The 15,374-nt window shown below is 39.2% G+C and overlaps 1 protein-coding gene across 2 annotated transcripts in view; it reads left to right on the forward strand.

The window, feature by feature from the left end:
• The window catches only part of rnf213a (ring finger protein 213a), a 43,385-nt gene extending 29,469 nt beyond the window's left edge, over positions 1-13,916 (forward strand). Inside the window, exons 38-67 of one of the 2 annotated variants that reach the window (XM_060891836.1) lie at positions 301-458; positions 1,690-1,899; positions 2,039-2,220; positions 2,300-2,420; positions 2,522-2,622; positions 2,733-2,915; positions 3,044-3,210; positions 3,302-3,407; positions 3,496-3,610; positions 3,729-3,936; positions 4,153-4,349; positions 4,468-4,590; positions 4,692-4,802; positions 5,336-5,578; positions 5,678-5,753; positions 5,967-6,001; positions 6,100-6,200; positions 7,189-7,345; positions 7,552-7,726; positions 7,818-7,912; positions 8,181-8,432; positions 8,565-8,697; positions 8,797-8,880; positions 9,003-9,183; positions 11,838-12,039; positions 12,134-12,211; positions 12,557-12,754; positions 12,884-12,973; positions 13,150-13,328; positions 13,447-13,916. In XM_060891836.1, coding sequence (XP_060747819.1) covers positions 301-458; positions 1,690-1,899; positions 2,039-2,220; positions 2,300-2,420; positions 2,522-2,622; positions 2,733-2,915; positions 3,044-3,210; positions 3,302-3,407; positions 3,496-3,610; positions 3,729-3,936; positions 4,153-4,349; positions 4,468-4,590; positions 4,692-4,802; positions 5,336-5,578; positions 5,678-5,753; positions 5,967-6,001; positions 6,100-6,200; positions 7,189-7,345; positions 7,552-7,726; positions 7,818-7,912; positions 8,181-8,432; positions 8,565-8,697; positions 8,797-8,880; positions 9,003-9,183; positions 11,838-12,039; positions 12,134-12,211; positions 12,557-12,754; positions 12,884-12,973; positions 13,150-13,328; positions 13,447-13,600 — 4,415 coding nt within the window. In that variant the 3' untranslated portion in view covers positions 13,601-13,916. The remainder of the gene's footprint in view (positions 1-300; positions 459-1,689; positions 1,900-2,038; positions 2,221-2,299; positions 2,421-2,521; positions 2,623-2,732; positions 2,916-3,043; positions 3,211-3,301; positions 3,408-3,495; positions 3,611-3,728; positions 3,937-4,152; positions 4,350-4,467; positions 4,591-4,691; positions 4,803-5,335; positions 5,579-5,677; positions 5,754-5,966; positions 6,002-6,099; positions 6,201-7,188; positions 7,346-7,551; positions 7,727-7,817; positions 7,913-8,180; positions 8,433-8,564; positions 8,698-8,796; positions 8,881-9,002; positions 9,184-11,837; positions 12,040-12,133; positions 12,212-12,556; positions 12,755-12,883; positions 12,974-13,149; positions 13,329-13,446) is intronic. The other variant, XM_060891837.1, reaches the window with a different exon arrangement.
• The last annotated feature ends 1,458 nt before the right edge of the window (positions 13,917-15,374 follow it).

Genomic DNA, 15,374 nt, shown 5'->3' on the forward strand with positions numbered 1-15,374 from the left:
CCATAGTATTACTCATTGAGTTCATTTATTGATAAAAATAGCCCCTCGGCCACCTGCCCCAGCAGGTTCCGCCATAATAGATACCTGGGTTACGTATGTACAGTATGTGTGGGGCGGAGCTATCAAAACAGGGGTGACACCCATTTGGGTTAGGGGCGTGTTTGTTTTGGTGATTTCAAATGTCAACATTGGCTTTCAAACAATGTACACCCCACATTAAATGCCGGATCAAGATCAGCTGTTCTGTAGGATTGTCTTCTTGGTTTCATTCGACTGCTCTGTTTTTTTTTTCTTTTTCAGGCCACAGCCTGAAACAGTTTGAGGAATTCTTTTGGAAGACTCAGCTGGGCCGCTGTATCGCAGAAGCTGAACAAGAAATGCAAGAGGAGTTTTTCTTCAGATATCTTCAGGATTTCATCTCTTTGACAACAACAATAAATACAGAGGTTGAACTAAAGGTCAGCATCTAAAAGGGGGTTTGACACATACAGATGCATTCCAATAAATTAGAATGGCATGGAAAAGTTCATTTGTTTCAGTAATTCAACTCAAATAGTTAAACTCGTGTATTATGTAAATTCAGTACACACAGACTGAAGTAGTTTAAGTCGTTGGTACTTTTAATTGTGATGATTTGTGGTTCACATTTAACAAAAACCCGCCAATTCACTATCTCAAAAAAATTAGAATACTTCATAAGACTCCTTTTGCATTAATTACTGCCTGAATTCGGCATGGCGTGGAGGTGATCAGTCTGTGGCACTGCTGAGGTGGTACGGAAGCCCAGGTTTCTTTGACAGTGGCCTTCAGCTCATTTGTATTTTTTGGTCTCATGTTCCTCTTGACAATAGCCCATAGATTCTCTATGGATTTCAGGTCTAGTGAGTTTGCTGACCAGTCAATCACACCAACATCATGGTCATTTAACCAACTTTTGGTGCTTTTGGCAGTGTGGGCAGGTGCCACATCCTGCTGGAAAATTAAATCAGCATCTTTAAAAAGATGGTCAGCAGATGGAAGCATGAAGTGCTTTATATCTTCTTGGAAAACGGGTGCAGTGACTTTGGTTTTCAAAAAACACAGTGAACCAACACCAGCCTTGTGAATTCACCCAAATTCTTGAATCGATTTTGCTTGACAAGCCTCTCAAGGTCTCTTGGTTGGTTGTGCATCTTTTTCTTCCACACTTTTTCCTTCCACTCAACTTCCTGTTAACATGCTTGGATACAGCACTCTGAAGAGCTAGCTTCTTTGGCAATAAATGTTTGAGGCTTACCTTCATTGTGAAGGGTGTCAATGGTTGTCTTCTGGACAACTGTCAGATCAGCAGTCTTCCCCATGATTGTGTAGCCTAGTGAACCAAATTGAGAGCCCATTTTTAAGGCTCAGGAAACCTTTGCAGGTGTTTTGAGTTTATTAGCTGATTAGCATGTCACCATATTCAAATTTTTTTAGATTGATTGGGTTTTTGTTAAATGTGAGCCAAAATCATCACAATTAATAGCACCAAAGACTTAAACTACTTCAGTCTGTGTGTACTGAATTTATATAAAACACAAGACTTGAATTGCTGAAATTAATGAACTTTTCCTTGACATTCTAATTTATTAAGATTGTATACACCTGTATATTCCATTCAACTTTTAATAGAATACATTTCCAAAAAATGTTCGTATGTGTACTCCTCAGCTCCTAGTGGGAGCTCTCACGTGCTGTGTGGATGAATTGAGAAGACGTCACGAGGAAGTGCAAAACGATGTGACGTCTTTTACCTGGATCCATGCTGCCTACCACGAGTTTAAGAACCGCCTGCAGAACTTCTACCGAATGATCACCATCGAGCCCCAGATTGCTCAGGTGCTCCTGGACAAAGCAGAGTCCAGAGAGGAGATGGAAATGGTAAGCTGTTATTGATTTGTAGGATGTTTTGTTTGATATTTTTTACATGGGCTAGTTCCCATTGGTTTTTCCCAAGGTTGTAAAAATCATTTCATACTTTTCAATCTGTCCTGTATTTTTCAATCTGTATCTTCCTTAGGTACTTGATGTGTATGCTGCCATGGCCTGTGTCGAGTATCTGGAACCCCAAGGCTTATTCACAAATTGTGAAGCTTGGCTAAGACAGGTGAAGAAATTGCAAGTGCCAATTGAGTTGGTCTGCTCAGAGGAGAGCATCCGACACTATGGGGAAAGGAGCAAAACCATTATATCTCGTGTCCAGTAAGCAAATAACATTTTCACATTCATATAAGTGGATATGCTCTAAACACATTTAAATGCTCATATGCTGTTTGTTTAGACATGGGTGGCGACGTATCCATGCCCTTTCGCTATTTGTTGAGCACATACTTCTAGGTATAGAGGATGTGGAGAAGGATCTCAAGCCATTGGTCCTGGAGCACACACGACAGCTGGCTCAAGTAAGTCCATTTTTAAACCCTCGCCTACTAACTCTCTTTTTTTTTTTTTTTTTTTTTTTCTGGTAGACGTCTCTTTAACAGTTTTTGACAATTTATTTTAGGTTTTGCACAAGAACTCTGACCTCAAAATGAAACAGCCATTTGAGGCAGTTATTACCGTCCTCAAAACCTGCAAAGATGGAGCAAATGATCGAATTTTTAGGTACAAATATTCCTTCATTTGTTATTATGATATCTGATTGATGGCAGCAATTAATGAGTAAAAACTGGTAATGGCTGAGAAGCTAAGTCTGTCTCTACCTATGCATCCAGGTTTGGTTTCCAGCCATGTCCAGTGTGTATGGGAGACCCTCATGATCCTCTGAGTCTTCCTTGTCAGCATATCTACTGTCTAGCCTGCATCAAGCAGTGGCTGATTCCAGGACAGATGTACTGCCCCCTTTGCATGCATGTAATAGATGATGACTTTGACCTAAAGCCATCTGAGATGATTCGGTAAGCAGAACGCACCAAAATGAAACATTTCCCACTTCTAGACTATCATGAAATTTTGTCATGTCAGTCTTACAGAGCTCAAAATTACACCAACTAGTTTAAATGAATTGTGTGTTTTTGCCTTTTAGGACCCAAATAAAAAAAAATGGCCACTTCAGAAAGCAGTGCAATGCCTTCTTCATTGACCTTGTCTCCACAATCTGCTTCAGAGACAACACACCACCCAATAAAGACATCATCATTCACCTGCTGTCATTCCTCATGGTGGCGGCAGGCTCTGTACCCATTATCCGAGGTTGGAGGAAGGGTTGAAATGGATTGTTGTTGTTTGGTCTAGGACGAGCTTGCCCAAATATTTACTTGAATATTATTTTCTCGTTCATAAGGCTGTGATCGGCGGTTTTTGACCAAGGCTCTGTCTCCGTTTGATGACTCTGTGGACAAAAACCCTGTAGTACGGTCTGTTGTGCTCAAACTGCTGCTCAAGTACAGGTGAGAGTGAGGTCATCGAGCTGTTTATGGAGTCATGACTGCATTTCAATTTTGTTTCTGGATTCATTTTCTTTTCTTTACCTCTTAGCTTTGCTGATGTGAAAGATTACCTTCAGCAACACCTCACAGAAGTGGAGCAGAGTAACATCCTGGAAAAAGCTGACAAAGCTGAGCTTTATTGTCTGTATATAAACTGCCTTGAGGTGGGCTTTTTTTAGGAACTTGAGACGTTTTCCAGTTCTCGTGTCTCTCGTTTTCATGTTTTCTAGAATTCTAGTTATGTAATTCTTATATAGTCAGTTTGTTATTTTATATGTGTAGGACTCTATGTTTGAGCGAACCCGGTGGCATTCGGTGGCTGAGCAGCAGGCTTGTCTGCTAGAGGAGAAGAATTTTCTGTTGGAATTCTTGCATACTGGAGCTGTAGTTACTGAAACCGTGACCATAGAGCACCTACAACAGGTGGCCAGAACTCGCCTGTGCCTAGATATGGCAGCAGATTTACTAGTCAGCGGAAGCTCCACTGCAGGTAACTATTAGCTATTAGAATTGCACGATTAATTGATCGTTTTTTTGCAGTCAGCTGTATGTTTTGTGTGTCAGTAAAATACATCGGCTCTATAAATATGACTCGCAGTTGGGATATCTGGCTTCTTATTCTTTTTCTTATTCTTTGAAGTTTCCAACTTCATAGTTTCTGAGAACATTCCTGACTTTATATAATTTATTCATGTTTAATTTTCAGATGCTCAAAAGCAGAGCTCAGCTGGAGTGGCGGCATTCTTGGATTCAGTGCAGGATCTATGCAAATACAGTAGGAATGACTGGTACAGGGTGTACCTCGTCAGAAAAATATGTAGTCTAAATGGAGTAGAATACATCCAGAAGCTTCTACATGAAGATCAGCTTAGTTGGCTGTTTCCTCAAGAGGTTCTCCAGATGGTATGTTTTGAAAAGTCCCTCAAACAAATTCAGATCTAAACCAGTTAGGTGTTTTTTTCCCCCATATCCTTGCATTATAAAAGTTTCCATCTAATATTTATAGTGTTTTATCTTTTAGAGAAAAGAAACTAGCCAAATTGACCAATATCTGGTATGTGGTGTGGAGTACAAAGCTATCCGAGATGCAGTAGCCAAGGCCGTGTTAGAAGGGAAAATGGAAAGATTGGAGGAAGCTTGTAAGGTAACATATGATCAGTTATTTTGAAAATATATTTTAAATCGTGCAGAATTGGTCTTGATTAATCAGATACTCAATAACTTGAGTTGGGATTTTAAATACAGATTTCCAGAAGTTCACCTGTGAGGAAGAACGTATACATTTTATTAGCTCTGTATAGAGAGGTCACCACTTTGTACAGAGCTAAGAATTCCACCATGCATCCTACAGCTGAGGTGAGTACATTGACTCTTCTACATGTACACTGCTTTCTTTTCATAGCCACATTTCTTAATACGATATGGCCAAAAGTATGTGGACATCTGACCATAACTCCCATATCTAGGCTTATACACACAATTGTAAAGACTATTAAATACCTATGCTGTAACATTGATGTTTTCCTTCACTGGTACTAAAAGGACCAAACCTGTTCCAGCATTACAGTACCCTTATGTGCAAAGTGAGCTCCCTAAATATATGGCTTGCTATGTTTAGTGTGGGAAAACCTGCACAGAGCCCTGAGCTCAACCCCACTGAACCCCACGCTTTTGGGATGAACTGGAACCGCTGACTCATTTCCTGACATCAGTGCCTGATCTCACTAGTGCTATTATAACAGCAAAAGTGGAGCTAAATCTGGAATGGAACAAACAAATTTGTAATTGATCAAGTGTCCACATACCTTTGGCCATACAGTGTATATTGAAACTGAAAGCCTCATTAACTTTTCGTTTCCTTTTTATTTTCTTTTTTTTTTTTTTTTTAGCAATTGGCAGCACTTGAAGACTTCATCAAGAACTCTAAATTCTTTGTTGTGCCAGAAACCAGGGACTTTGCTCATGCTCTGGTACATAACCGGTTACCTGCCCTGCATTTACATCCCAATTTATCGGGTGTTGACTTTGTGGTCCTGGAGCTCACTGTTCACCTGGCAGCAGTGCTTCTCTGTGCAAAACAAGCAGTGTTGCAGCCCCTCTTACAGCTCGCTTTCTTTCCCTCCAACATGCAGGTTCGGTTGATGGATGTTCTTACTGTAGTAAAGCAAGGTTGTATTGTGAAGGTTTTTCAAAATATACAATGATGTCTGTCTTATTTTTTGTCTGTACAGAGAGCCTTCTTACCCACCATGCCAGATGACATGCTTGCTGTTGCCCAGCAGGCCATGGGGCAATTGCAGTGGTATTGTAAGTACAAATTTGTAGGTTTTTGCAAGACCTGCTAATTGTGAAACATTCATTGAGAAACAGTCATTTCCAAATGTTCATATTATTGTTGCATTCATTATTATCATTAATATTACTTGCTTCATATTTGAATATGATAACTGTTCATTACATGTCCACATTTTACTGCAATTGTTATATTTAATATAGTTTACTTTTTTCTTTTCTCTTCAGTTTGTCCAAATGGGCACCCATGCACTGTTGGGGAGGTGGGTCAATTTAACAAATGTTTTTCCTTATTTGCCCTTGGGTTGGTTTTGTGTTAATTTATCTGAAAGTACTGTTTTCCTTTTTTATGTCGCATTAGTGTGGCCAGCCAATGGAGAAGAGTCGCTGTCCAGACTGCAAGGTAGAGATAGGAGGTCTTCAACACAGACCTGTTCAAGGCTTCCACGCATTTGCAGTACAGTAAGTAATTCTTATTTAGTTTCACTAAGGATTTAAGTGCATAGGAAATGCATTGAATGGTTACAGTAATTATAGAAATAGTCAAATATCGACTTGATAATTAAGCTAAGCATTTTTACGTATGATTATATGTTTGTTGTGGCGTAGTGGACACAGTAGGCTTCAAGTAGGTACCAACAACCAAGCTAGACTTGCATTTGCTGCCATTTTAGTCACTTAACTTGTCAATTTCACTGATTTGTACATTAAAATGATCTTGCTGTACCACTGAAAGCAATGCAGTACTGCATTTTTACGTCATTTCCTTTGGAGTGGAAATTGTTCATGTTTAACAGACTTTGCAGAAATAAACCCATTTACCAGTATGTACTCATATTAGTATAGTAGTAATTAGTGTAAATATTTGTAAATATTAGGCCATGGTATAGTATTTGGCACTCAGCTTGTGTAGAGTATATGTTCTTTTTCACCTCAGTGCAGTCGCCTGAGTACACGCCCTCTAGTGGACGTCTATAGATTTGCTTTATATATTTGCAAATAGTGAAACTGACGTGACATACGGCTAATTTGTTCTCTGCATTTAACCCATCCAAAGTGCACACACAGCAGTGAACACACACACACCGTGAACACACACCCGGAGCAGTGGGCAGCCATTTATGCTGCGGCGCCTGAGACTCGAACCCACAACCTTAGGATTAGGAGTCAGACTCTCTAACCATTAGGCCACGACTCCCCCTATAGTGATTTATGGCTATAAATTTGTATGTGTGTATACTGCTGTGTGTATACAGATCAAAGGCAGGAGCTACAACTGTTGTCTAAAAGAGAAATATGTTCTGTACATATTTGCAAATAGTGACTTACTGTTCATTGTTGAAATGTGTCCCTGGACACGTAATTAATATTTGGTGTCAATTTAATCATTTTAATATTTATTTGTGCCATGTGGGTGGTCTAGAAGACTGATCTTTGTTTCTTATTGCAGAGGGGACCGCACACAGACAGGGCACATCCTGGGGGATCCACAGCGCAGAGATCAGCCAGATATGCAGGACACAAAGAACATGTCTCCTGCTCCATTCACCCTGCTTAGGATACTTACACATATGGCCATGCTACTGGGAGCCTCTAAGCAGCCCCAGGTATTGCATATATACTTGCACGTTCTGCTATTCCCTTTTCGGTATACTTAATTGTAATTCCATTCGGGACTTTATGATGCTATTGGTCTAGAGGGATTGCTTGGTGATATTGCATGTGTAATATCTAGAAATATTCATTGCTTTATACTTCGTTCGTTCTTTCATGCCTCTGTTGTAATTGTCCCATCTTTTGCTGTATTTTCTAGGATCTGACCGCAATCATTAAACCCACTGTGGCACAACCTGGGACGTTTCTTATGGCCCACCTGCAGAAGGATATTGAGCAGCTAATGAGAACTCTAGGGAAGGGGGCAGATGACACGGTTTGCACCATTCACCTGACCATCTGCAGGCTTCTAGAACCCCATCAGCCGAGTCAGTGTAAGAAGTTTATACCACAGTCACCTAGTACTCATCAATACACGCTGATATTGTTCTTGCGTTCTTATGTGCTTATGTTATTTTTTTGCAGGGCCTGTACTTTATGATAATGTGCTCTCCACTAAAGATGCCAGAAATAACTGGGAGATGACGGTGACCACTGATATTATCACATGCCAGCTGAAGGTAGATGGCTGCGTCTTAGCAAACTTTTCTCCTTGATGTGACTTCCTGTGTAAAATCTGGGCTTTGAATAATGACTAGTCTGTTTACACTCAAATAATGGAGTTCGGCATGTATGACTGAATTCTGTAGAATTTTATTATGGAAATGTAATCTGATTGTGTTCATAAGAAGTAAAGGAAGAAGGAAAAATTTCTTCCTGCAATATATCTTGTGATTGTACTCGGTGTGATATTTACTTTGCTATGTGTTTATTTTGTTACCACCACAGGTTTTGGAGAATCAACTGGCAAAAGTAAACCCCTACATCAGAGACGATGAGAGGGTCTCATCGAACCCGGTGATGAAGCTGACATACGGAGAGCCGCGTCTGTTTCTGCGCACTTTACCTCAAGGTTCTTTGATTCATGGCTCATCTGTGTGGAGCTGCAGGCAACGTGTCTCTCTTTTGAGCCTGGGCCACATTTTGGAGCAGAATGGAGGCAGGGACACACTTCCCATCCTCTGGAAGTTCTTACAGAAAGTAATCCAGATTCAAGCATTAACTTACAAGGAGTGAAAAGATTCTGATTATTTCGCATTGTTTTATGCGTTGTTAATTATTGTTAATGTTAGCACTTATGAGCCTTATGTGTTAATGTATGCTGTTGTTTAGGAGGCAGAGTTGAGGTTGGTCACCTTCCTCCCAGACATCCTTGCTCTCCAGAGGGATCTGGTGAAGAAGTTCCAGAATGTGATGGAGCTTCAATGTGGCACTATAGCACAGTTCCTTCAGAACCTGAAAGCAGGTAATGTCTGTACTTTGGAATCCATGCATGCTAATGAGCTTAAAAAAAAAGTCTACTTCTGGACATTAGAATTTTATAATTTTCTTGTTTTTCCTCCAGAATCTCTAATAACGTCATATAAAAAGCGCATCAATATCTTCCTGTCCACATGGAACCAACTGAGAGGATCTCTGGCTACAAACGGTAAGCCTCTTCCAATAAAATCTGTTGAAATAAAAGCTATATTAAATTGTTTCAAAAATAAGAACACTTTTGCATTTTCTTTTGTTCCTGTAATAAAATCTGGACTCTGTTTTATCTGTCAGGAGAGATCAAGCTTCCAGCTGAGTACTGTCAAGAAGACCTAGACCTTAATTCTGACCTGCAAGTGCTGCTGCCACGAAGACAGGGTCTGGGTCTGTGTTCCACTGCTCTGGTCAGCTACTTAATTGCTCTGCATAATGATTTAATTTATGCAGTAGACAAGCATACCGGAGAAGAAACAAGGTAAAGACTTCACATTATGGTGTCTTATTCAAACAGCATTAAATGAATTGGTGCTTTCTGTAAGCAGAACTGAAGAACATGTTCCTCTGTCAGTAACAGACAAGTCTAATGTTATAATGTCAGGAGCACAGCATTAATCACTATATATTCAGTATATACAGTATAGTAAGAATTATTGGAAATCTTGTTAAAGATGGTGAGTGGAAAAAAATCCTGTTATTTTGCAGAAATTTTGTAATGCTCTTAAATAATTTGTATGGGTCTTGCATCCAAATTGGTGAATAGTGCAGGAATTACAGCACCTTTCTACATAGCCCACCCTTTTTAAGTCTGAGTTGAGTAACATAATCAGAACTGAAATTGCTGTTTGTAATTGTGAATTGTGAATCATTTACAGTCAGTGACCTTTATGCAGTCCTCTGTTCAGAGTTTTTATTGTGGTGTTTTACCTCCAATTTTCGTTTCATTAATTGAAATGCTCAATTTAATTCAGGTCTGGTGAATGCTATGGAGACGTCATTGTTCGTCGAGCTATGAAGCCCTTGGCTGGATCGGCAGCAGATAATATAGCATTCATCCATAGGCTTTAGTTAGTATCGGTAAATACAACAGAACTGGGTTCCACTGGAAGCCATGCATGCTATAAGATGAGATTAAATGATTCATAACATGAGCAGTTCCTTATCAATACTCATCCCATCCTATCACTTTGATTAATATGTTTGTCTGTCCATACAGAATAGTGCAAGCTTTTGTAGATGTTTGTAGAAGTACACAGTCTGTGCAATTTGGTTGGAAATACCCTTAAATTATAGCTTCTCAAATGTATTTTCTACTCTCCATACTGTTAGACCATCTCATCTTTGCTGTATGAGAATATCCAGCCACAATCTATTTGTTGCTTCTAGGCAGACAGACAAATTTTCATTTAAGATCTCCCGGTACTTCATGCAGTCTGATGCCATGCATCCTAAGAAGGGGTCCATGAACCCCATGAAAAAGCAGGCACACAACATCACAGCTCCTCTAGCACACTTCATAGTGGCATCTTGAGTACCTAACAGATTTGTTTGGCTCATCTGACCATACAACATAGTTCAGCTCTAATTGTTTTAATAATTCAGGTATGTAGGTATTTGTATTGACCTTGTCTGATTTATGAAGGCCAATAAATGACTAAGACTCATATGTATACCCATGTGAAACAGGAAACCATGGAGGAGAGATCCTAAACTCATAGATAGATTATATATGGGAACATGCTACAGTTTTTATTCATAAGAACTTGTAGAGAGTCTAGTTCATTGTAATGTGGTGTTTTATTTTGTTATTTTTGTCATGCCTTCTTTTGAACCAATGTTGTGTCAGTCAGCTGTATGGTCTGGTCTTTACAGGGTTCCCACGCGTCCTGGAAAACCTGGAAATCCTGGAAAATTAATGACCAATGTTCCAGTCCTGGAAAACACATGGAAAATGAGAGAAAACATAAATTGTCCTGGAAAAAATCTTGTTGTCCTGGAAAATTATTATTTTTAAATGTTCTTGATCATTTAAAGAACAGTTTACAACTGGTCGAAACAATTAACGTTAGTAACAGAAAGCGCTCTGTTCAGGGATGCTGAGTTTTGACAGGTTTTTTGTTATGCTGTATAATCTCGCTGTGAAGGATGACGCTGTCTCGTGTTGGCGGTTTCAGGTGCTAGGAATGGTTTAAGTGCTCGAATGTTTTCAGCAAATGGTGACGGGTAAGCAGGTTATATTAACCTTGTTAATCTGAATATCATGTGCAAGGGGAATGCACAGCAAACTAAAGCGTGCATGACGGGATTGGCCTGAGAAAGGAAAGGGTATTAATATGTGTGGTCTTTTTATTTTATAAATGTTGAAATTTCATCCACATGACAAATTGTCTTTAAAAGTATAGTTAAGTAATAGCCATAAAGTGTACGCTGTTTTTAAGACTTCTGGAGAGAAGAACATATTACTTTAGGCCGTGAATCTGTGATCCTTGTCTTTTTTTTTTGCTAAATTTGAAATGTCCTGGAAAAGTCCTGGAAAATGATCTCTGAAAAAGAGTGGGAACCCTGCTTTATCAGCAATCAGGTCTGCACTGAACTCAGAGTTTACGATGACCCATTAGTTCCTCAGGAGCTCTCGGCTGCACTATTATATGAGGATGGGTTTCCTTCTGAGTCTGGTTCCTCTCAAGGTTTCTTCCTCATATCAACACAGGGAGTTTTTCCTTGCCGCCGTTGCCTCCGGCTTGATCATTATGGATAGTAATAGATATATAGTATTTGAAATTTTAAGTTAATCTTTTTGAAATTCATTTTAAACTTTAATTGGGTAGTTTCGTTTATTTATTTTTATCCTTGTTTTTTCTTCTTCTTCTTATATATTTATTTCTTTTTTTGCTCTTATGTTTCCATACTTCTGTAAAGCTGCTTTGAGAAAATGGGGATTGTTAAAAGTCCTATACAAATAAATTGAATTGAATTGAGATTTTCTGAAAATAAATGTACATTCTTATTTGTATTTTTTTGTGTGTGTTTAAGCTAATTTACCACAAAACAAAGACATTTTATGTTTTTAAACATAATGGCGGACAAATTCTGACCTTATCTTGTCCCTTGTTTTCTTTTTCTTTCACACAGCTACACAGTGTCTCCAGCAGACCTGACAGAGCTCCATGTGATCAGATACGAGGTAGAACGAGATCTGATACCACTGGTGCTTTCCAACTGCCAGTACAGCATGGAGTGTGGCCGTGAGACACTGTCCGAATATGACCTGCCCAAAATCCAGCAGCAGCTCCTCACACGCTTCCTGCAGGGCAAGCCAGTAATCAGCCTTAATGTGGGTCTGCAGAACATGCAAGAGACACTTAAAACTACATTATATTTCTATGAATTCAGCCCATGAAAATAATATTTATCTTCACGTCTTTTAGGGAATTCCAACCCTTATAAACAGACATGACCGGAATTATGAAAATATCTTCCAGGACGTGAAAGGCAAAGTTCATCAAGTAAGTTTTAGGAAATTTTCAAAACATCTTCGATTTTTATTGTGACTCACTGATCAGTCACTTTAAAATGAATAACTGTATACCTGCTTATTCATGAAATTATCCAGACATTCACTGAGATCACTTTCCCCTCTTTCTGATATCTGACCGTAAACTTAACCAATGCTCTTGTGCTGTTGTCATATAACTGGCTGAACTGCAAGTGTACAGGTTTCTTTTAAAGTGGCTGGTGAATGTATATGCATAATGATCGCTGTATTTTCTGGGTTATGCTTATTGTCTTTACTCTTTATGTATATTATGATAAGAAATTGACTTTCATCCCTGGCTGTATGTCTGCTACAGGAGTCTTTGTCCTCGCTAAGCCAGTCCACACTGTCCGTAGAGCTGCAGTCATACAGTGACGTATGTGAGGCGTTGTCAACTGTGGAAGTGGCCCTGGGCTTCCTGGCCATGACTGGAGGAGAACCCAATATGCAGCTGGGTGATTACCTGAAGAACGTACTCCAAATGGCTGACCACATGGCCTCGCATGTATTTAAGGTAACTAAGACTTTTGAAGATTTTCATTTTGATTTTCTCTCACACATGTAAAAGAAGTAAACTTGGATAAATTGTCACTTTGTGTAAATAGATATGTGAATAATTATGAACATTGTGCTTAATCTACAGGTTCTGAGTAGGTGCTGTCTGAAACACTGTGTGGCTCTGTGGCAGCTCCTCACTTCTCTCAAATCTGAGACAATGCTACGCCTTAAGAGGGTACAGGAATTAGTGTTGTGAATTCTAGTGCCATAAACAGAATGTATTGTGCCACTTATTGTACAGTACAGTATAGTTAACCTATATGTAATGTTTCATTGTTGAAAGCATTTTCAAATTGTTCAAGTTGCTGGTCTCAGCCGTTTTTTATTTAAGCTGATTTGTGTATTTCTTAGGACCCATTTGTAGGGATAAGTAACGATTACAAGAAAACTCTGGGAGAGGAGGAAAAAATACTGTTGACCGTCTTCTACACAAAGACCAGTGCAGATTCATTTTTGCTGGAAATGCACGAGTTTCTGCTGCTGGTCTTGAAGAACCCAAATGCCACCGACACCTACAAACCCAACTGGAGGTGAGACTGCAACATTGTGCTGGGGTTGGAAGAAAACATTTTACTCCAAGTCATTACAAGTAGTCTGTATACTATATTTACTGTGTAATTCATTTCACATGTGGTTTTCTTTTACCAGCGTGAAAGACACCATGGTGTCCTACATGGAGCGAAAAGACATGGATGTCCCTCCAGATGTGGAGGAGCTGTTCCCTAATGAGATACTTTTAGCACAGTACATTGAGGCCTGGAAGTTCTCCATCCTACTTAAGCAAGCGCGAATGCAAAGATAAAGCCCACTTCAGAGTTTCCCATCATCCACTCCATATATCAGTTTACTATCTCAGAGTTGAATTTCTTTACAATCATCATATTTATGCATCATTTTCATCTTACAGTAGGTGCCTGTGGGATAAAAAGTGCCACTTGGTTGCACATTAAAGTGCAATATAATAATTGACTGTTTTGAATGTTTGAATTTGCTGCTGCTTTATTAGCATAAAGTTAAAATGACTGGATATATGAACAAGCTATAGTTTGCACAACAACAACAATGCATCGTCCTGTTTCGGCAGGCAAAAAAATAAAAATGCATACAATCTGTGATGATTCCTTTTGTAAGCATGCTGGATCATTCCATTATCCTTTCACGTCTTACTTGTTACTGATTTGTTTGCACTTATTTTTTAGGGATTTGTTCTGCAGATTCCTTTCCCATATATGTACTGATCAGTGTACAAGTAAATTACAGTAGTCAAAATTTATACTCAGGGACTTTTTGAAACTCAATTAAGATCTGGGATAAAATTGGGATGGAAAAAAAAAACAAACACTGTTGATCTGATGGTACTAGACTCAGACTTAATCGTGGGTTTTAGTAGCAAAGATCTGATTTTCTGCTTAGTAATCTGTCAGAAATTGTTAGGAAAATCTTACACTTTATTATTAAGAAAACAATAATAATAATTGCCTTACCTATATTATTGTGTGTTCTGTTGCATTTTCAACTGTAAAACTGTTAAAATCAAAATATTTCCCAAATAAAGTTTATCATATGTTTCTTTAATAGAATTAGCAACTGTTGCATTATTTTAAACTTGTAATAAAGTTGTTGTGTAAAAAAAATCTGAACACACCACATTTGTGAATGATAAAAACAGGACCAGAAAAGACCAGTGACTCAGTTTAGAATGTTGTAGAAAAGGAATCACTCATTTGTTGTATAAGTCACTTTTTTATGATGTCTGTCACATAATTTAAGCCAATACTAAGTGACATTCAGTTCATTCATTCATTCATTTTCTACCGCTTATCCGAACTACCTCGGGTCACGGGGTCTCAGGCGTCATCGGGCATCAAGGCAGGATACACCCTGGACGGAGTGCCAACCCATCGCAGGGCACACACACACTCTCATTCACTCACACAATCACACACTAGGGACAATTTTCCAGAGATGCCAATCAACCTACCATGCATGTCTTTGGACCGGGGGGGGAAACCGGAGTACCCGGAGGAAACCCCAGAGAACAGAGAACATGCAAACACACAAGGCGGAGGCGGGAATCGAACCCCGACCCTGGAGGTGTGAGGCGAACGTGTTAACCACTAAGCCACCGTGCCCCCCACATTCAGTTCAGTTCAGTTCAGTTCAGTTCAGTTCAGTATTATTTGTATAGTGCTTTAAACAAACATTGTTTCACTACTTTACAGGAATATAAATTAGTGTGTGTGTGTGTGTGTGTGTGTGTGTGTGTGTTTGTGCTATTTACACTGCTTATTTCTTAACCCTTATCTGAAACTTAATGCTGTTGCGAGATGCTAGCCATATCTCAGAGTTACTGCCTTTGGCCTGTTGTCTTCTAGCATTTTCATTGTAGAATTATGTAGTGTAACTTGCAGTTGTTAAAGTACAAGTGCACTGTGGCAATCTACACCTGTTTGGCTTTGCTGCTTGCACAAGGGCTTCTGCTATTGATCCGGTGTGTACTGTTGGTGAATGCTCTGCCATGCTTTGCTGTGCCAAAGCTGTTCACAACAGCCAGATCAGAGACATGTACAATCATT

Source organism: Tachysurus vachellii, chromosome 18, assembly GCF_030014155.1.
Source record: "Tachysurus vachellii isolate PV-2020 chromosome 18, HZAU_Pvac_v1, whole genome shotgun sequence".
Taxonomy (NCBI): Eukaryota; Metazoa; Chordata; class Actinopteri; order Siluriformes; family Bagridae; genus Tachysurus; species Tachysurus vachellii.